The sequence below is a fragment of the Notolepis coatsorum genome (genome assembly GCF_963971535.1).
Source record: "Notolepis coatsorum genome assembly, chromosome: 10".
In the NCBI taxonomy this organism is placed as follows: Eukaryota; Metazoa; Chordata; class Actinopteri; order Aulopiformes; family Paralepididae; genus Notolepis; species Notolepis coatsorum.
In genome coordinates this window covers 130,067,823-130,085,007 of record NC_140174.1, presented here as the reverse complement: position 1 = coordinate 130,085,007, position 17,185 = coordinate 130,067,823, and the positions used below count along the sequence as shown (strand labels likewise).

At 42.0% G+C, this 17,185-nt stretch overlaps 1 protein-coding gene across 1 annotated transcript in view; it reads right to left on the bottom strand.

Moving 5' to 3' along the window:
* The window catches only part of smarcad1a (SNF2 related chromatin remodeling ATPase with DExD box 1a), a 125,769-nt gene that overhangs the window by 80,801 nt on the left and 27,783 nt on the right, over positions 1-17,185 (bottom strand). The window contains exon 8 of the mRNA XM_084323890.1: positions 15,761-16,464. Within this exon, the coding sequence (XP_084180016.1) occupies positions 15,761-16,464 (704 nt within the window). The remainder of the gene's footprint in view (positions 1-15,760; positions 16,465-17,185) is intronic.

Sequence of the window (17,185 nt, the reverse complement as noted above, 5' to 3'; positions counted from 1 at the left end):
TACTCATGTACAGTAGGCATACACACTAAACAGCATTTATAGACATAAATAAAACTTCATGGCTCATTTCCTACTCTGGGTATTCAGTAGGTGGTGTCAAAGAGGAAACTACCCATGTGACCTGAGGATACTAGTAAAACATTTAGAAAAATTCAATTGCAAATAGAAACAATTGTTGATTTTTCTGGTAAATTAATCATTTAGATTAATGGACTAATCAATAAAATAATCAACAGATTAATCGATAACAAAATAATTGTTAGTGACAGCCCTAGGTACATCACATGGTTAGTGTTGAGGTCACAACGTTAGAAGCAGAGTGTGATGTGAAGTCACAATGTTAGAAGCAGCGTGTTGTGAAGTCACAATGTTAGAAGCAGAGTGTTGTGAAGTCACAATGTTAGAAGCAGAGTGTTGTGAAGTCACAATGTTAGAAGCAGAGTGTTGTGAAGTCACAATGTTAGAAGCAGAGTGTTGTGAAGTCACAATGTTAGAAGCAGAGTGTTGTGAAGTCACAATGTTAGAAGCAGTGTGTTGTGAAGTCACAATGTTAGAAGCAGAGTGTGATGTGAAGTCACAATGTTAGAAGCAGAGTGTTGTGAAGTCACAATGTTAGAAGCAGTGTGTTGTGAAGTCACAATGTTAGAAGCAGAGTGTTGTGAAGTCACAATGTTAGAAGCAGTGTGTTGTGAAGTCACAATGTTAGAAGCAGTGTGATGTGAAGTCACAATGTTAGAAGCAGAGTGTTGTGAAGTCACAACGTTAGAAGCAGAGTGTTGTGAAGTCACAACGTTAGAAGCAGAGTGTTGTGAAGTCACAATGTTAGAAGCAGAGTGTTGTGAAGTCACAATGTTAGAAGCAGAGTGTTGTGAAGTCACAATGTTAGAAGCAGAGTGTTGTGAAGTCACAATGTTAGAAGCAGTGTGTTGTGAAGTCACAATGTTAGAAGCAGAGTGTTGTGAAGTCACAATGTTAGAAGCAGAGTGTTGTGAAGTCACAATGTTAGAAGCAGTGTGATGTGAAGTCACAACGTTAGAAGCAGAGTGTTGTGAAGTCACAACGTTAGAAGCAGTGTGTTGTGAAGTCACAACGTTAGAAGCAGAGTGTTGTGAAGTCACAACGTTAGAAGCAGTGTGTTGTGAAGTCACAATGTTAGAAGCAGTGTGATGTGAAGTCACAACGTTAGAAGCAGAGTGTTGTGAAGTCACAACGTTAGAAGCAGTGTGTTGTGAAGTCACAACGTTAGAAGCAGAGTGTTGTGAAGTCACAACGTTAGAAGCAGTGTGTTGTGAAGTCACAATGTTAGAAGCAGTGTGTTGTGAAGTCACAATGTTAGAAGCAGTGTGATGTGAAGTCACAATGTTAGAAGCAGAGTGTTGTGAAGTCACAATGTTAGAAGCAGTGTGTTGTGAAGTCACAATGTTAGAAGCAGTGTGATGTGAAGTCACAACGTTAGAAGCAGAGTGTTGTGAAGTCACAATGTTAGAAGCAGTGTGTTGTGAAGTCACAATGTTAGAAGCAGTGTGATGTGAAGTCACAATGTTAGAAGCAGTGTGATGTGAAGTCACAATGTTAGAAGCAGTGTGATGTGAAGTCACAATGTTAGAAGCAGTGTGATGTGAAGTCACAATGTTAGAAGCAGAGTGTTGTGAAGTCACAATGTTAGAAGCAGAGTGATGTGAAGTCACAACGTTAGAAGCAGTGTGTTGTGAAGTCACAATGTTAGAAGCAGAGTGTGTTGTGAAGTCACAATGTTAGAAGCAGAGTGTTGTGAAGTCACAATGTTAGAAGCAGAGTGTTGTGAAGTCACAATGTTAGAAGCAGAGTGTTGTGAAGTCACAATGTTAGAAGCAGAGTGTTGTGAAGTCACAATGTTAGAAGCAGTGTGATGTGAAGTCACAATGTTAGAAGCAGAGTGTTGTGAAGTCACAATGTTAGAAGCAGAGTGTTGTGAAGTCACAATGTTAGAAGCAGAGTGTTGTGAAGTCACAATGTTAGAAGCAGAGTGTTGTGAAGTCACAATGTTAGAAGCAGAGTGTGATGTGAAGTCACAATGTTAGAAGCAGAGTGTTGTGAAGTCACAATGTTAGAAGCAGAGTGTTGTGAAGTCACAACGTTAGAAGCAGAGTGTGTTGTGAAGTCACAATGTTAGAAGCAGAGTGTGATGTGAAGTCACAATGTTAGAAGCAGTGTGTTGTGAAGTCACAACGTTAGAAGCAGAGTGTGTTGTGAAGTCACAATGTTAGAAGCAGAGTGTTGTGAAGTCACAATGTTAGAAGCAGAGTGTTGTGAAGTCACAATGTTAGAAGCAGAGTGTTGTGAAGTCACAATGTTAGAAGCAGAGTGTTGTGAAGTCACAATGTTAGAAGCAGAGTGTTGTGAAGTCACAATGTTAGAAGCAGAGTGTTGTGAAGTCACAATGTTAGAAGCAGTGTGTTGTGAAGTCACAACGTTAGAAGCAGTGTGATGTGAAGTCACAATGTTAGAAGCAGAGTGTTGTGAAGTCACAATGTTAGAAGCAGAGTGTTGTGAAGTCACAATGTTAGAAGCAGAGTGTTGTGAAGTCACAATGTTAGAAGCAGAGTGATGTGAAGTCACAACGTTAGAAGCAGAGTGTTGTGAAGTCACAATGTTAGAAGCAGAGTGTTGTGAAGTCACAACGTTAGAAGCAGTGTGTTGTGAAGTCACAATGTTAGAAGCAGTGTGTTGTGAAGTCACAATGTTAGAAGCAGAGTGTTGTGAAGTCACAACGTTAGAAGCAGTGTGTTGTGAAGTCACAATGTTAGAAGCAGTGTGATGTGAAGTCACAATGTTAGAAGCAGAGTGTTGTGAAGTCACAATGTTAGAAGCAGAGTGTTGTGAAGTCACAACGTTAGAAGCAGAGTGTTGTGAAGTCACAATGTTAGAAGCAGTGTGTTGTGAAGTCACAATGTTAGAAGCAGAGTGTTGTGAAGTCACAATGTTAGAAGCAGAGTGTTGTGAAGTCACAATGTTAGAAGCAGAGTGTGATGTGAAGTCACAATGTTAGAAGCAGAGTGTTGTGAAGTCACAATGTTAGAAGCAGAGTGTTGTGAAGTCACAATGTTAGAAGCAGAGTGTTGTGAAGTCACAACGTTAGAAGCAGTGTGTTGTGAAGTCACAATGTTAGAAGCAGAGTGTGATGTGAAGTCACAATGTTAGAAGCAGAGTGTTGTGAAGTCACAATGTTAGAAGCAGTGTGTTGTGAAGTCACAATGTTAGAAGCAGAGTGTTGTGAAGTCACAATGTTAGAAGCAGTGTGTTGTGAAGTCACAATGTTAGAAGCAGTGTGATGTGAAGTCACAATGTTAGAAGCAGAGTGTTGTGAAGTCACAACGTTAGAAGCAGAGTGTTGTGAAGTCACAACGTTAGAAGCAGAGTGTTGTGAAGTCACAATGTTAGAAGCAGAGTGTTGTGAAGTCACAATGTTAGAAGCAGAGTGTTGTGAAGTCACAATGTTAGAAGCAGAGTGTTGTGAAGTCACAATGTTAGAAGCAGTGTGTTGTGAAGTCACAATGTTAGAAGCAGAGTGTTGTGAAGTCACAATGTTAGAAGCAGAGTGTTGTGAAGTCACAATGTTAGAAGCAGTGTGATGTGAAGTCACAACGTTAGAAGCAGAGTGTTGTGAAGTCACAACGTTAGAAGCAGTGTGTTGTGAAGTCACAACGTTAGAAGCAGAGTGTTGTGAAGTCACAACGTTAGAAGCAGTGTGTTGTGAAGTCACAATGTTAGAAGCAGTGTGATGTGAAGTCACAACGTTAGAAGCAGAGTGTTGTGAAGTCACAACGTTAGAAGCAGTGTGTTGTGAAGTCACAACGTTAGAAGCAGAGTGTTGTGAAGTCACAACGTTAGAAGCAGTGTGTTGTGAAGTCACAATGTTAGAAGCAGTGTGTTGTGAAGTCACAATGTTAGAAGCAGTGTGATGTGAAGTCACAATGTTAGAAGCAGAGTGTTGTGAAGTCACAATGTTAGAAGCAGTGTGTTGTGAAGTCACAATGTTAGAAGCAGTGTGATGTGAAGTCACAACGTTAGAAGCAGAGTGTTGTGAAGTCACAATGTTAGAAGCAGTGTGTTGTGAAGTCACAATGTTAGAAGCAGTGTGATGTGAAGTCACAATGTTAGAAGCAGTGTGATGTGAAGTCACAATGTTAGAAGCAGTGTGATGTGAAGTCACAATGTTAGAAGCAGTGTGATGTGAAGTCACAATGTTAGAAGCAGAGTGTTGTGAAGTCACAATGTTAGAAGCAGAGTGATGTGAAGTCACAACGTTAGAAGCAGTGTGTTGTGAAGTCACAATGTTAGAAGCAGAGTGTGTTGTGAAGTCACAATGTTAGAAGCAGAGTGTTGTGAAGTCACAATGTTAGAAGCAGAGTGTTGTGAAGTCACAATGTTAGAAGCAGAGTGTTGTGAAGTCACAATGTTAGAAGCAGAGTGTTGTGAAGTCACAATGTTAGAAGCAGTGTGATGTGAAGTCACAATGTTAGAAGCAGAGTGTTGTGAAGTCACAATGTTAGAAGCAGAGTGTTGTGAAGTCACAATGTTAGAAGCAGAGTGTTGTGAAGTCACAATGTTAGAAGCAGAGTGTTGTGAAGTCACAATGTTAGAAGCAGAGTGTGATGTGAAGTCACAATGTTAGAAGCAGAGTGTTGTGAAGTCACAATGTTAGAAGCAGAGTGTTGTGAAGTCACAACGTTAGAAGCAGAGTGTGTTGTGAAGTCACAATGTTAGAAGCAGAGTGTGATGTGAAGTCACAATGTTAGAAGCAGTGTGTTGTGAAGTCACAACGTTAGAAGCAGAGTGTGTTGTGAAGTCACAATGTTAGAAGCAGAGTGTTGTGAAGTCACAATGTTAGAAGCAGAGTGTTGTGAAGTCACAATGTTAGAAGCAGAGTGTTGTGAAGTCACAATGTTAGAAGCAGAGTGTTGTGAAGTCACAATGTTAGAAGCAGAGTGTTGTGAAGTCACAATGTTAGAAGCAGAGTGTTGTGAAGTCACAATGTTAGAAGCAGTGTGTTGTGAAGTCACAACGTTAGAAGCAGTGTGATGTGAAGTCACAATGTTAGAAGCAGAGTGTTGTGAAGTCACAATGTTAGAAGCAGAGTGTTGTGAAGTCACAATGTTAGAAGCAGAGTGTTGTGAAGTCACAATGTTAGAAGCAGAGTGATGTGAAGTCACAACGTTAGAAGCAGAGTGTTGTGAAGTCACAATGTTAGAAGCAGAGTGTTGTGAAGTCACAACGTTAGAAGCAGTGTGTTGTGAAGTCACAATGTTAGAAGCAGTGTGTTGTGAAGTCACAATGTTAGAAGCAGAGTGTTGTGAAGTCACAACGTTAGAAGCAGTGTGTTGTGAAGTCACAATGTTAGAAGCAGTGTGATGTGAAGTCACAATGTTAGAAGCAGAGTGTTGTGAAGTCACAATGTTAGAAGCAGAGTGTTGTGAAGTCACAACGTTAGAAGCAGAGTGTTGTGAAGTCACAATGTTAGAAGCAGTGTGTTGTGAAGTCACAATGTTAGAAGCAGAGTGTTGTGAAGTCACAATGTTAGAAGCAGAGTGTTGTGAAGTCACAATGTTAGAAGCAGAGTGTGATGTGAAGTCACAATGTTAGAAGCAGAGTGTTGTGAAGTCACAATGTTAGAAGCAGAGTGTTGTGAAGTCACAATGTTAGAAGCAGAGTGTTGTGAAGTCACAACGTTAGAAGCAGAGTGTTGTGAAGTCACAACGTTAGAAGCAGAGTGTTGTGAAGTCACAATGTTAGAAGCAGTGTGTTGTGAAGTCACAATGTTAGAAGCAGAGTGTTGTGAAGTCACAATGTTAGAAGCAGAGTGTTGTGAAGTCACAATGTTAGAAGCAGAGTGTTGTGAAGTCACAATGTTAGAAGCAGAGTGTGATGTGAAGTCACAATGTTAGAAGCAGTGTGTTGTGAAGTCACAATGTTAGAAGCAGAGTGTTGTGAAGTCACAATGTTAGAAGCAGTGTGGTGTGAAGTCACAATGTTAGAAGCAGTGTGATGTGAAGTCACAATGTTAGAAGCAGTGTGTTGTGAAGTCACAATGTTAGAAGCAGAGTGTTGTGAAGTCACAATGTTAGAAGCAGAGTGTTGTGAAGTCACAATGTTAGAAGCAGTGTGATGTGAAGTCACAATGTTAGAAGCAGAGTGTTGTGAAGTCACAATGTTAGAAGCAGAGTGTTGTGAAGTCACAATGTTAGAAGCAGTGTGTTGTGAAGTCACAATGTTAGAAGCAGAGTGTTGTGAAGTCACAATGTTAGAAGCAGTGTGATGTGAAGTCACAATGTTAGAAGCAGTGTGATGTGAAGTCACAATGTTAGAAGCAGTGTGTTGTGAAGTCACAATGTTAGAAGCAGAGTGTTGTGAAGTCACAATGTTAGAAGCAGAGTGTTGTGAAGTCACAATGTTAGAAGCAGTGTGATGTGAAGTCACAATGTTAGAAGCAGAGTGTTGTGAAGTCACAATGTTAGAAGCAGAGTGTGTTGTGAAGTCACAATGTTAGAAGCAGAGTGTTGTGAAGTCACAACGTTAGAAGCAGAGTGTTGTGAAGTCACAATGTTAGAAGCAGAGTGTTGTGAAGTCACAACGTTAGAAGCAGAGTGTTGTGAAGTCACAACGTTAGAAGCAGAGTGTGTTGTGAAGTCACAATGTTAGAAGCAGAGTGTTGTGAAGTCACAATGTTAGAAGCAGAGTGTTGTGAAGTCACAATGTTAGAAGCAGAGTGTGTTGTGAAGTCACAATGTTAGAAGCAGAGTGTTGTGAAGTCACAATGTTAGAAGCAGAGTGTGTTGTGAAGTCACAACGTTAGAAGCAGAGTGTTGTGAAGTCACAATGTTAGAAGCAGTGTGTTGTGAAGTCACAATGTTAGAAGCAGTGTGATGTGAAGTCACAATGTTAGAAGCAGAGTGTGTTGTGAAGTCACAATGTTAGAAGCAGAGTGTTGTGAAGTCACAACGTTAGAAGCAGAGTGTTGTGAAGTCACAATGTTAGAAGCAGAGTGTTGTGAAGTCACAACGTTAGAAGCAGAGTGTTGTGAAGTCACAACGTTAGAAGCAGAGTGTTGTGAAGTCACAATGTTAGAAGCAGAGTGATGTGAAGTCACAACGTTAGAAGCAGTGTGTTGTGAAGTCACAATGTTAGAAGCAGTGTGTTGTGAAGTCACAATGTTAGAAGCAGAGTGTGTTGTGAAGTCACAATGTTAGAAGCAGAGTGATGTGAAGTCACAATGTTAGAAGCAGTGTGATGTGAAGTCACAATGTTAGAAGCAGTGTGATGTGAAGTCACAATGTTAGAAGCAGTGTTGTGAAGTCACAATGTTAGAAGCAGAGTGTGTTGTGAAGTCACAATGTTAGAAGCAGAGTGATGTGAAGTCACAATGTTAGAAGCAGAGTGTGTTGTGAAGTCACAACGTTAGAAGCAGAGTGTTGTGAAGTCACAATGTTAGAAGCAGTGTGATGTGAAGTCACAATGTTAGAAGCAGTGTGATGTGAAGTCACAATGTTAGAAGCAGTGTGATGTGAAGTCACAATGTTAGAAGCAGAGTGTTGTGAAGTCACAATGTTAGAAGCAGTGTGTTGTGAAGTCACAATGTTAGAAGCAGAGTGTGATGTGAAGTCACAATGTTAGAAGCAGTGTGATGTGAGGTTGTAACAGGGTTAGAAGCAGAGTGTAATGTGAGGTCACAGCATTGAATGATTTAGTTTATACTAGAGGGGTTACTGTGAGAAAAGTCATTATTGTAATAGAGAAGTAGGTGGCAAACCAACAGACGATACACAGTTTAGTGGATGTTTATAATACAGTAAAAGGGAATGCTTAAGAAAAACGTTGCAAGGTTCCCACTGCAATATGGTATATGCACATTTGACTAATGAGTCATTATATTGGGTTCATCTCACTGAGGCTCTCTTGAGCAATTTGCATGAACTCTCCACTAGATCAAAACAAATACAGGCAGGTCTACACAATATACTGGCATCATAGGGGTGTAAAAGAAGAATCGTGACAGTGGCTCAGGAGGCAAAGCGGTCATCTGGTAATCTGAAGGTTCCCGGTTCAATTCCGGCTCCTCCCAGCAGCGTCACTTAACCCCCAACTGCTCCCGATGAGCAGATTGGCACCTTGCATGGTTGCCTCCGCTGAGTGTGAATGTACGGCATAAGTTGTAAAGTTGACTGCTGGGCTGCAAGGTGGTGCTGGCAGAGAAGACCACGGTGGAGAAGCTCATGTCCAAATGTGGCCTACAGTCAGGTCTGTAATATTTGGACATCAACACAATTTCCATAATTTTGTCTCGGTACACCACCACAATGGATTTCAAATGAAGCGATCAAGATGTGTTTTAAGTGCAGACTTTCAGCTTTAATGTGAGGGCATTTACATCCAAATCAGGTGAATGGTGTAGGAATTACAACAGGTTATATATGTGCCTTCAACTTTTTAACCTGAAGGCTTCTTGTCCTCTGCAAAAGCATGCAATTGGTCCACTGATACATCTTGATATGTCTAGTGTAGGGCTGGGCCATATGGCCTAAAAATAAAATCACAGATTTTTTTTTAAATCCGATTTACGATTTAAAAAAAAATTATTTTTATTTGACACAAAAAAATTATCAAACCAAGATGAATGTCCCTATTGGGATTGAAGTGCAAACCTAACTTTCACCAATCTTCACTTAAAAAAAATTATATATATATATATATATATATATATATATATATATATATATATATATATATATATAATATAAAAGGTTAGTCTTGATCAAACAAAGATGAATGTCCCTATTGGGATTAATAGTGCAATAACTTGCCTTTTCACCAAACTTCACTTAAAACAAATAAAAGGTGCCTCTTGATCATCAAACAAGAATGAATTTCCCTATTGGGATTAATAAAGTGCAAATCTAACTTTCACCAAACATAATTTTTTATCAAATAAAAGGTGACTTAAAAAAAAATTATAATAAAATGTCTTTATTTTTTGAAGATTTTAAAATCGTCCTAAATCATTAATTCGAATTAATCGAAATATCGATTAATCGACCCAAGCCCTAGTCTAGTGTGAAATCCTCTTTCAGTGCCTCTGTACTAGGGGTGTAACGGTACACAAAAACCACGGTTCGGTACATACCTCGGTTTTGAAGTCACGGTTCGGTACGGGTTTTCGGTACAGTGGGGGAAAGTTTGGCTTTCCATGTTCCACTCAGGGGTGATGTAGTGTGCTGCAGTAACGTATTGTACTTGTAGGGTTGTCAACGAATATTCTATATTGAAATTAATAATAGACTCGTTAGATTTTTTTAGATTGTGAAAAAAACAGCCCCCAGTGGGCGATCGTTAGTGGTTAACATACCGCTGTATTCGTTCGGTACACAGCCGTACTGAACCTAAGCTAAGGTCCAGTACTGAAACGGTTCAGAACGGATACATGTAACTTTACACCCATACTCTGTGCCCATTTTCTTAACTTAGGCAGTTAGCCTCGCTGGTATGTGCGCCATTAGCGTTAGCCATGCTTTTAGGCCTCTTTGCTTTTGGAAAGAATGATAAAAAGAAATTAAAAAATCTTTTACTAAGAGGTTGGCAGTCGACTACGGCTCCTTTCCGATCGATTAGTCGACTATTCGACTAGTCGAGGTCAGCCCTAGTCGACACATTATCTCATCCCTAATAATGAAGGAGAAAAAAAGGGCTACAATTCCTGACCTGATGTGGATGTAAACACCCTGAAATGAACGTCTGCACACTTTAACCCCACAGTGATTATGCCAGTTCATGTGCTGGAGCACAGATGTCTCACCAGACTCTGTAACTACTCCGTGAGCTGCTGCTGCCTCAGCCGGGTTACGGGTTCATTAAGACACCCTTGATCTCAATGCGACTCACCTGGATAAATACATATCAAGGAGGAAAACTGAACTAAAATGACACATGTGATGAAAAGTCTAACAAGACACAAGGTGTCTGGAGAACAAACACGCATTAAGCCTACTCCACTCACTGAGCAAATAAACATCAGGTTACACTCCAGCTATTCTCCAGGTGGTCCAGATGTTAAGATGACTGGAGCTGCTCTTTGTTTCACACCTCTGCTGAGTGTTTTCTTTGACATGATGGGAGCAGAAAGATCGGACGGATTTCATCTCTTTGATTTGAACACACAAGATTCAAACCAACTACGTGCATATGACTGTGCACACACGTACGTACACCCACACACACACAGACTAAAGATTCCCATTGAGCAACACACACACACAAGGGTTCAATCAGGCTGATATTGGCTGTATCGAGTATCGTCCCTGCAACATTACCGTCTTTCTCTGGCTCTAGCAGGCTCGATTTCAATGCTAGAGCGTCAATGTTTTCATGCTAGTTTACGCAGAAAGGGGCTAAATAGTGCTCCAATATTTTGATGGGAAGAAATACTGCAATATTTTTTGCCAAAGGTTAGCCGCATTTGGTCAGGCTAAAGCTCACTATTTAGGCTATAAACTAGGGCTGGGCGATAAAACGATAACGATAATTATCGCAATATATTTTTCCTCGTCGATATGAAACGGTCGATAATAAAACGATAATTATTATTATATATTTTTTTTTACATTTGTATTGTGACCTGCAACAGGGCACCTTTAAAACCAGAGCCAGTGGACAGACTTGTATTTCTTGCCTGCAACTTAAAGTAATGGCTTTAGTTTGCTTGTCCAAATGACAATACTGACCAAATTGAGATTTATCAACTCCCCTGGAGCCACAGCCACTTTTTTTGGTACCTTCATGAGGGGCTGTAACACTAAAGATGGTGGCAAGGACAAAGAATTGCTGCAAAATAAACATACATTTGTTGTTTAAATAATAATATTAAAAAAAAAATGTACACCATTTTTGGCCATATCGCCCAGCCCTACTATAAAGAAAAACAGAATAATCACAAATATCTGATCAACAAAGAGAAAGTCATCATTCAAGTTAAAGTAGAATATAAGTTAATTCACTGAGACAGCGGAATGCAACAACACACTCCCATCTACTTCTTTCATTTATCATAACTTTTTTTTTATGTTTGAGTCATTTATTTAAAAAGTATTTAATAGAATTTCTATTTTATTGTATTTATTTTTAATCAATTTCAGTTACCCTTTTAGATTAGTTATTTTGGGGGAAAGGGTGTGAATGAATACAACCATTCATTGCATCTTCAATGTTGAATATTAAAAAAAAAATCTTTGATTTCCTTTATGCTTTCCGATTTTTGTTTTTCTTTTAACTCAATGGAGGCCAAACCCAAGATAAGTCGGGTTAGCAGTTGGGCGCCAGACCCGAGATTTCTCGGGTTTTGGTAGTTTATTCCTTTATTCGATATTTTTATTCATTATTCATCCAGGGACCTTGGTGTTACCATAGGGAATGAGTCTGAGGTAGCCAAAGTGCAATGAGTGCCAAAGTGCCATTCACTCACATTCACACACCGACGGCGGAGGCAACCATGGAAAGTGCCAACCCCTAACTAATGGGGAGTAGTTAGGGGTTAAGTGTCTTGCTCAAGGACACTTCGACACGTTGCCCGGGAATCGAACCGGGAACCTCCAGATTACCAGAGCTCTACCTCCCGAGCCACTGTTGCCCGCCTACACTGTGTAGTGTATTTAGTGGTGCACGATATATCAGCCGCAGATATAATATCGGCCGATATGGCCGTTTTTTTACACATCGGTATCAGTCTGATATCAAGATAGGGCAGATAAAAAAAAAATATATATATATATATTTTTTTTTATATTTTTTTGTTTGTTTTGGCCTTAAATAGTTTAAAAACATCAGTCATTTCTGAAAATAAGTTACAAAAGTAAAAAAGAAAATGCGTTTTGGAAAATAGATCTTTATTTGATTATCATAAAAAAGTGTTTACTATACAGAGATATCGACATCGGTAAATCTGGAGCTTCAGATGTCCCTGCTGCAGGTGCCGGACTCTACCTGCAGGTAGGGGTGGGCGATATATCGAGTATACTCGATGTATCGCGGATTGTTCTACCCGAGATGTAGTACTGTACTATATCGCGAACATCGAGTATTAGTTTATATGGCGCCGCCCACGGCTGAGAGACACTCGCAGTGCTTTCCTCGAGAAGGGACGGCGGAGCTATAGGCTAACGTTAGTGTACTGGTCCCGAGTGTAGCAGGGACGGCGGAGCTATAGGCTAACGTTAGTGTACTGGTCCCGAGTGTAGCATGGACGGCGGAGCTATAGGCTAACGTTAGTGTACTGGTCCCGAGTGTAGCAGGGACGGCGGAGCTATAGGCTAACGTTAGAGTACTGGTCCCGAGTGTAGCAGGGACGGCGGAGCTATAGGCTAACGTTAGTGTACTGGTCCCGAGTGTAGCAGGGACGGCGGAGCTATAGGCTAACGTTAGTGTACTGGTCCCGAGTGTAGCAGGGACGGCGGAGCTATAGGTTAACGTTAGTGTACTGGTCCCGAGTGTAGCAGGGACGGCGGAGCTATAGGCTAACGTTAGTGTACTGGTCCCGAGTGTAGCATGGACGGCGGAGCTATAGGCTAACGTTAGTGTACTGGTCCCGAGTGTAGCAGGGACGGCGGAGCTATAGGCTAACGTTAGTGTACTGGTCCCGAGTGTAGCAGGGACGGCGGAGCTATAGGCTAACGTTAGTGTACTGGTCCCGAGTGTAGCAGGGACGGCGGAGCTATAGGCTAACGTTAGTGTACTGGTCCCGAGTGTAGCAGGGACGGCGGAGCTATAGGCTAACGTTAGTGTACTGGTCCCGAGTGTAGCAGGGACGGCGGAGCTATAGGCTAACGTTAGTGTACTGGTCCCGAGTGTAGCAGGGACGGCGGAGCTATAGGCTAACGTTAGTGTACTGGTCCAGAGTGTAGCAGGGACGGCGGAGCTATAGGCTAACGTTAGTGTACTGGTCCCGAGTGTAGCAGGGACGGCGGAAAAGCGGTCAAAGCGGACTCCACAACACTAGTTCCATTCGTGAGGAAAGGGGGTGGGTTATATTGACAACGCTTGACAACAGAAGTTTAAACATAACTTCATATTTATTGGTTATTCGTTTCTGTATATCATCCACTTTCCATCTCCGTGTGTTAGACTCTTCCTGTTTACATTCGAGTGTGACGTCATCACCTACGGCAGCTTAGACGATCAAAACGCAAACCTAGAACAAAACCCGAGGAGGGGGGGGGGGGGCTGGCTCTCTTGTTCGTTCTCACCCCCTCTCTCGCTCTCTCTCTACATTCAATGATTTAAAGTAGCCAAACGTTACAGACAGTATAAATACTAACTGGATAGTTGATGATATAAACATTTAATTTCATTATCTGAAATATTCTAAAATCATTAAGTCTGCTATAAGCCATTATCCCTTTGTGTGTGATTATTATTTTCTCACAGTAGTGTGTGTACCGTAATTTTCGGACTATAAGCCGCACCTTTTTTCCCCATTTTTCGACCCTGCGGCTTATATAGCGGTGTGGCTTATATGTGACTCGACGTGACCAAACCCGAAAATGTAAAAATCGAAATATTGCTTTTTTGACTGCATTGAAATGTTATTTATCTGTTCCCTTATTTGCTAAACTTAATACAACAATACATATATGTGTGTGTGTGTGTGTGTGTGTTTGGCTAAAGTGGATAGAAAACACAGTACTGTGCAAAAAAAAGGCACCCAAGAGTTTTTATATAATTTTTAAATATAAATATATTTTTTTTATTAGTGTGTCAGTAGACTACTCTTAGTACATTTTCATTAAATTATTTTTTAAAGCATCTTCATGGTTTAATAATGCAAACATATGTTGCAGGGACTTAATATAATCATCATATTGGCGTGACTGTATGCATCAAAGGGTTAAATCAAGCATTTTTAAGTGCTTTAGAGGAAATGTCAAAATATCACGATATATATCATGTATCGCGATATGGCCAAAAAATATCGCGATATCATTTAGAGGCCGTATCGCCCCGCCCTACCTGCAGGTGGATTATGGACTTCCTGACTAACAGGCCACAGCGGGTGAAGTTGGGAATCAACATCTCCGATCCCAAGTCCATCAGCACTGGCTCCCCACAGGGCTGCGTTCTGTCCCCACTACTATTCTCCCTGTACACCAACAGCTGCGTCTCTCTGCCCCTCGGTCAAACTCCTGAAGTTTGCGGACGATACCACCCTGGTGGGTCTCATATCCAGGGGGGATGAGCCTGCCTACAGGAGGGAGATCGAGAGGATGCAGAGTTGGTGCAGCTGCAACAACCTGGACCTCAACGCCCAGAAAACAGTGGAGATGGTAGGTAGTGGACTTCAGGCGGAAGGCAGCCCCCCCAACCCCGATCATTCTGGGAGGCACCCCGGTGGCCTCTGTGGAGTCCTGCCACTTCCTCGGCATGACACTCTCCCGGGACCAGGCAGAAATGGGAGCTGAACACCATCGCTCTCAATAAGAAGGCCCGGAAGAGGATGTTCTTCCTACGTCAGCTGAGTAAGTTCAGGCTGCCGAGGACTATATGATGGTCCAGTTTTACACCGCCATCATCCAGTCCATCCTCACCCTCTCCATCATCACCTGGTTCCCTGCAGCCAGTCAGGGACAAGGCCAAGCTGCAGCGGGTGATACGCTCGGCAGAGAGGGTGATCGGCTGCCCCCTTCCCTCCCTCGAGTCCCTACATTCCTCCAGGGCCTTGAGGAGGGCGAGGAAGATCATGGCAGACCCTGCCCACCCGGGTCACGGCCTCTTCATCATGCTCCCCCACGGCAGGCAGCTACAGCTGCCCAAGACATTAAAGTCCCGCCATTAGGGATGGGTACCTTTCACATTTGAACCGATACCGGTACCGGTACCTGTGAATCGATACCGGTACCCAACGGTACCTTTTTTCGGTACTTTAGTCTCAAGAAATTTAATTTAACTACCTCAGTCGTAAAAAAAAAATATCCAAACTTCAAATAACTACAATTTCGACAGTTTTCGGCTCGTCATTGCTCCGACTGCTTTGTTGTTGAATCAAGTAAAATCCTAGGTAAGCATATATTGTGCGTGTGAACGTTGACATGAAAAGAAAAAAGCAAAAAAAAAAGGTAAAAAAAAAAGTAAAAAAAAAAAAATTAATAAAAAATATGTTTTTTTAGGTTTCTCACTTGATTCGATACTGGGTAGTACCGACGTGTTTCGGTTCGGTACCTCAAAAGTACCGAATTCGGTACCCATCCCTACCCGCCATAGACTCAAGTTTCTTCCCCTCAGCAGCTCGCCTGGTAAACAAGTCAATTGTCCCCCTGCTCTGTCCTGTTTTGCACTTTAATTTATTTATTATTATTTTATTCCTATTTTTGAAAAAAAATCATGCACTGTAATGTCGAATCACGTGCCATTTGTATATACAATATGGTGAATAAAGTAATCTGAATCGGCCAGAACAGCAATATTAATATCGGGTATCGGCCACAATTTTCACATCGGTGCATCACTAAGTGTATTGAGAGGGGACACTATTAACTGTCACACGGCTGAACGGCATGGTGGGTACAGCTCGCTAGCTAGCCGGGTTAACATCTGAGAGAACAGAAAGGAAAGAGAGACTGCAGATGTTCGCCGTGTTGTTTCACTAAGCTCACACATGGTATTTGAATAGTTCCCAGTGACCATTGAATAGTAATTTGGTGAGTTTTGCCCATCCCACCAACCACCACACACACACTTCACTCACCAGGTTCCTCCAGCTCTTGAACGGCCTCAGCTCCACGATCTTCTGGGCCTTTTTATTCGAACACCCAGAGATCAGCAACAGCTCGTCCAGCGTCGCCTCCCGGAAGAACTTGAGTATCTGTACCTTCCGCGACTCCTTCTCTCCTCCCTCCTTCTCTCCTCGCTCCTCCTTCTCCTCCTCCTCCTCCTCCCCCTCCTCCTCCTCCCCCTCTGCCTCGGAGTCAGTTTCGTCGAACTCGCTGCTCGCCTCCTCCTCTCCATCGTCCTCCTCCGCTCCATCGTCCTCCTCCTCTCCATTGTCCTCCTCCAGCTCGTCCGAGGCGCGAGCTTTCATCTTCCTCTCCACCGCCTCCTTCTTCGCCACGCTGGTGCCGTTGGCGAATCTGGCTAGCTTCTGGGTAATCGAAGAGGAGGAAGAGGTGGGTTTCTCTGCGTACGCGGAAGAGGATGGGGGCGCGGAGCTTTTGCTCAGCCAAGTCGAAAGATTGCCGCTCGTCTTTGACCCTCGGTCGTCTTTCGAGTCTCTGCGACCTTTACCGTCCTTGGATTCTCTGTGCCTTCTGTGCTCCATGGTGTCTTCGTGGCGCCTGCTGTCCGTAGAGTCTCTGTGGGGCTTTGAGTTCCTGTCTTCGGTCCTGTCTTCAGTCCTCTTTGACTTGCTGCGTTTCTTCTCTGGAGACTCGGTAGAGCTGAAGCTGGAATCGCCTGTGTTGGTCCATGGAAACATGACAATTTGATGAATAACAATTTTCTGTATTTTTCACCCATCCCAATTCGTTATGCCAATTCCCTTCCTGGTCGTTGCACGCATTGTCCCTCTGTCGGCCTGGGGAGGGTTTAGATCAGGGGTCAGCAACCTTTTTGACATGGAGTGCCTGTTTGAAATATAGTTGTAACTAGTGTGCCTCAACAATATTCCATGCATCGTAATATTTCTTTCTCATAATCAGGTCTTTTTAATGATACTTTTTACATTATTACATCATTATTGTTATTATTAACAATATTATTATGATGGTTGTATCAACCCTAAATCTGAGTTGGGGGGGGGGGGAATGCAATGCAGACAAACCGCTGCATACAGTGTGACCATTTCACTCACATTTGCCCATTCATTTTTGGACACATCACACACCATTGGTGTGTGTACTGTACGTGTGCTGTCATAGCTCCACCTACAGGCCTAATGGAGAACACCAGGATGTGAATGGAGGGTGAATGTGAGGTATATCGTGTAAATAAGTTTTGATTGATCGCAAGACTACACTGTAAAATAAAATATAATAAGTTACCAGAACTTAAAAATATTGAGTTCAGTTACTGTGCATTAAGGTTTTCAGTTTTCAATCCATAATAAGTTAACAGAAAAATAAATACACAACCACATTATTTCAACCTAATAAAACTATGTTTATTGTCATTGTTT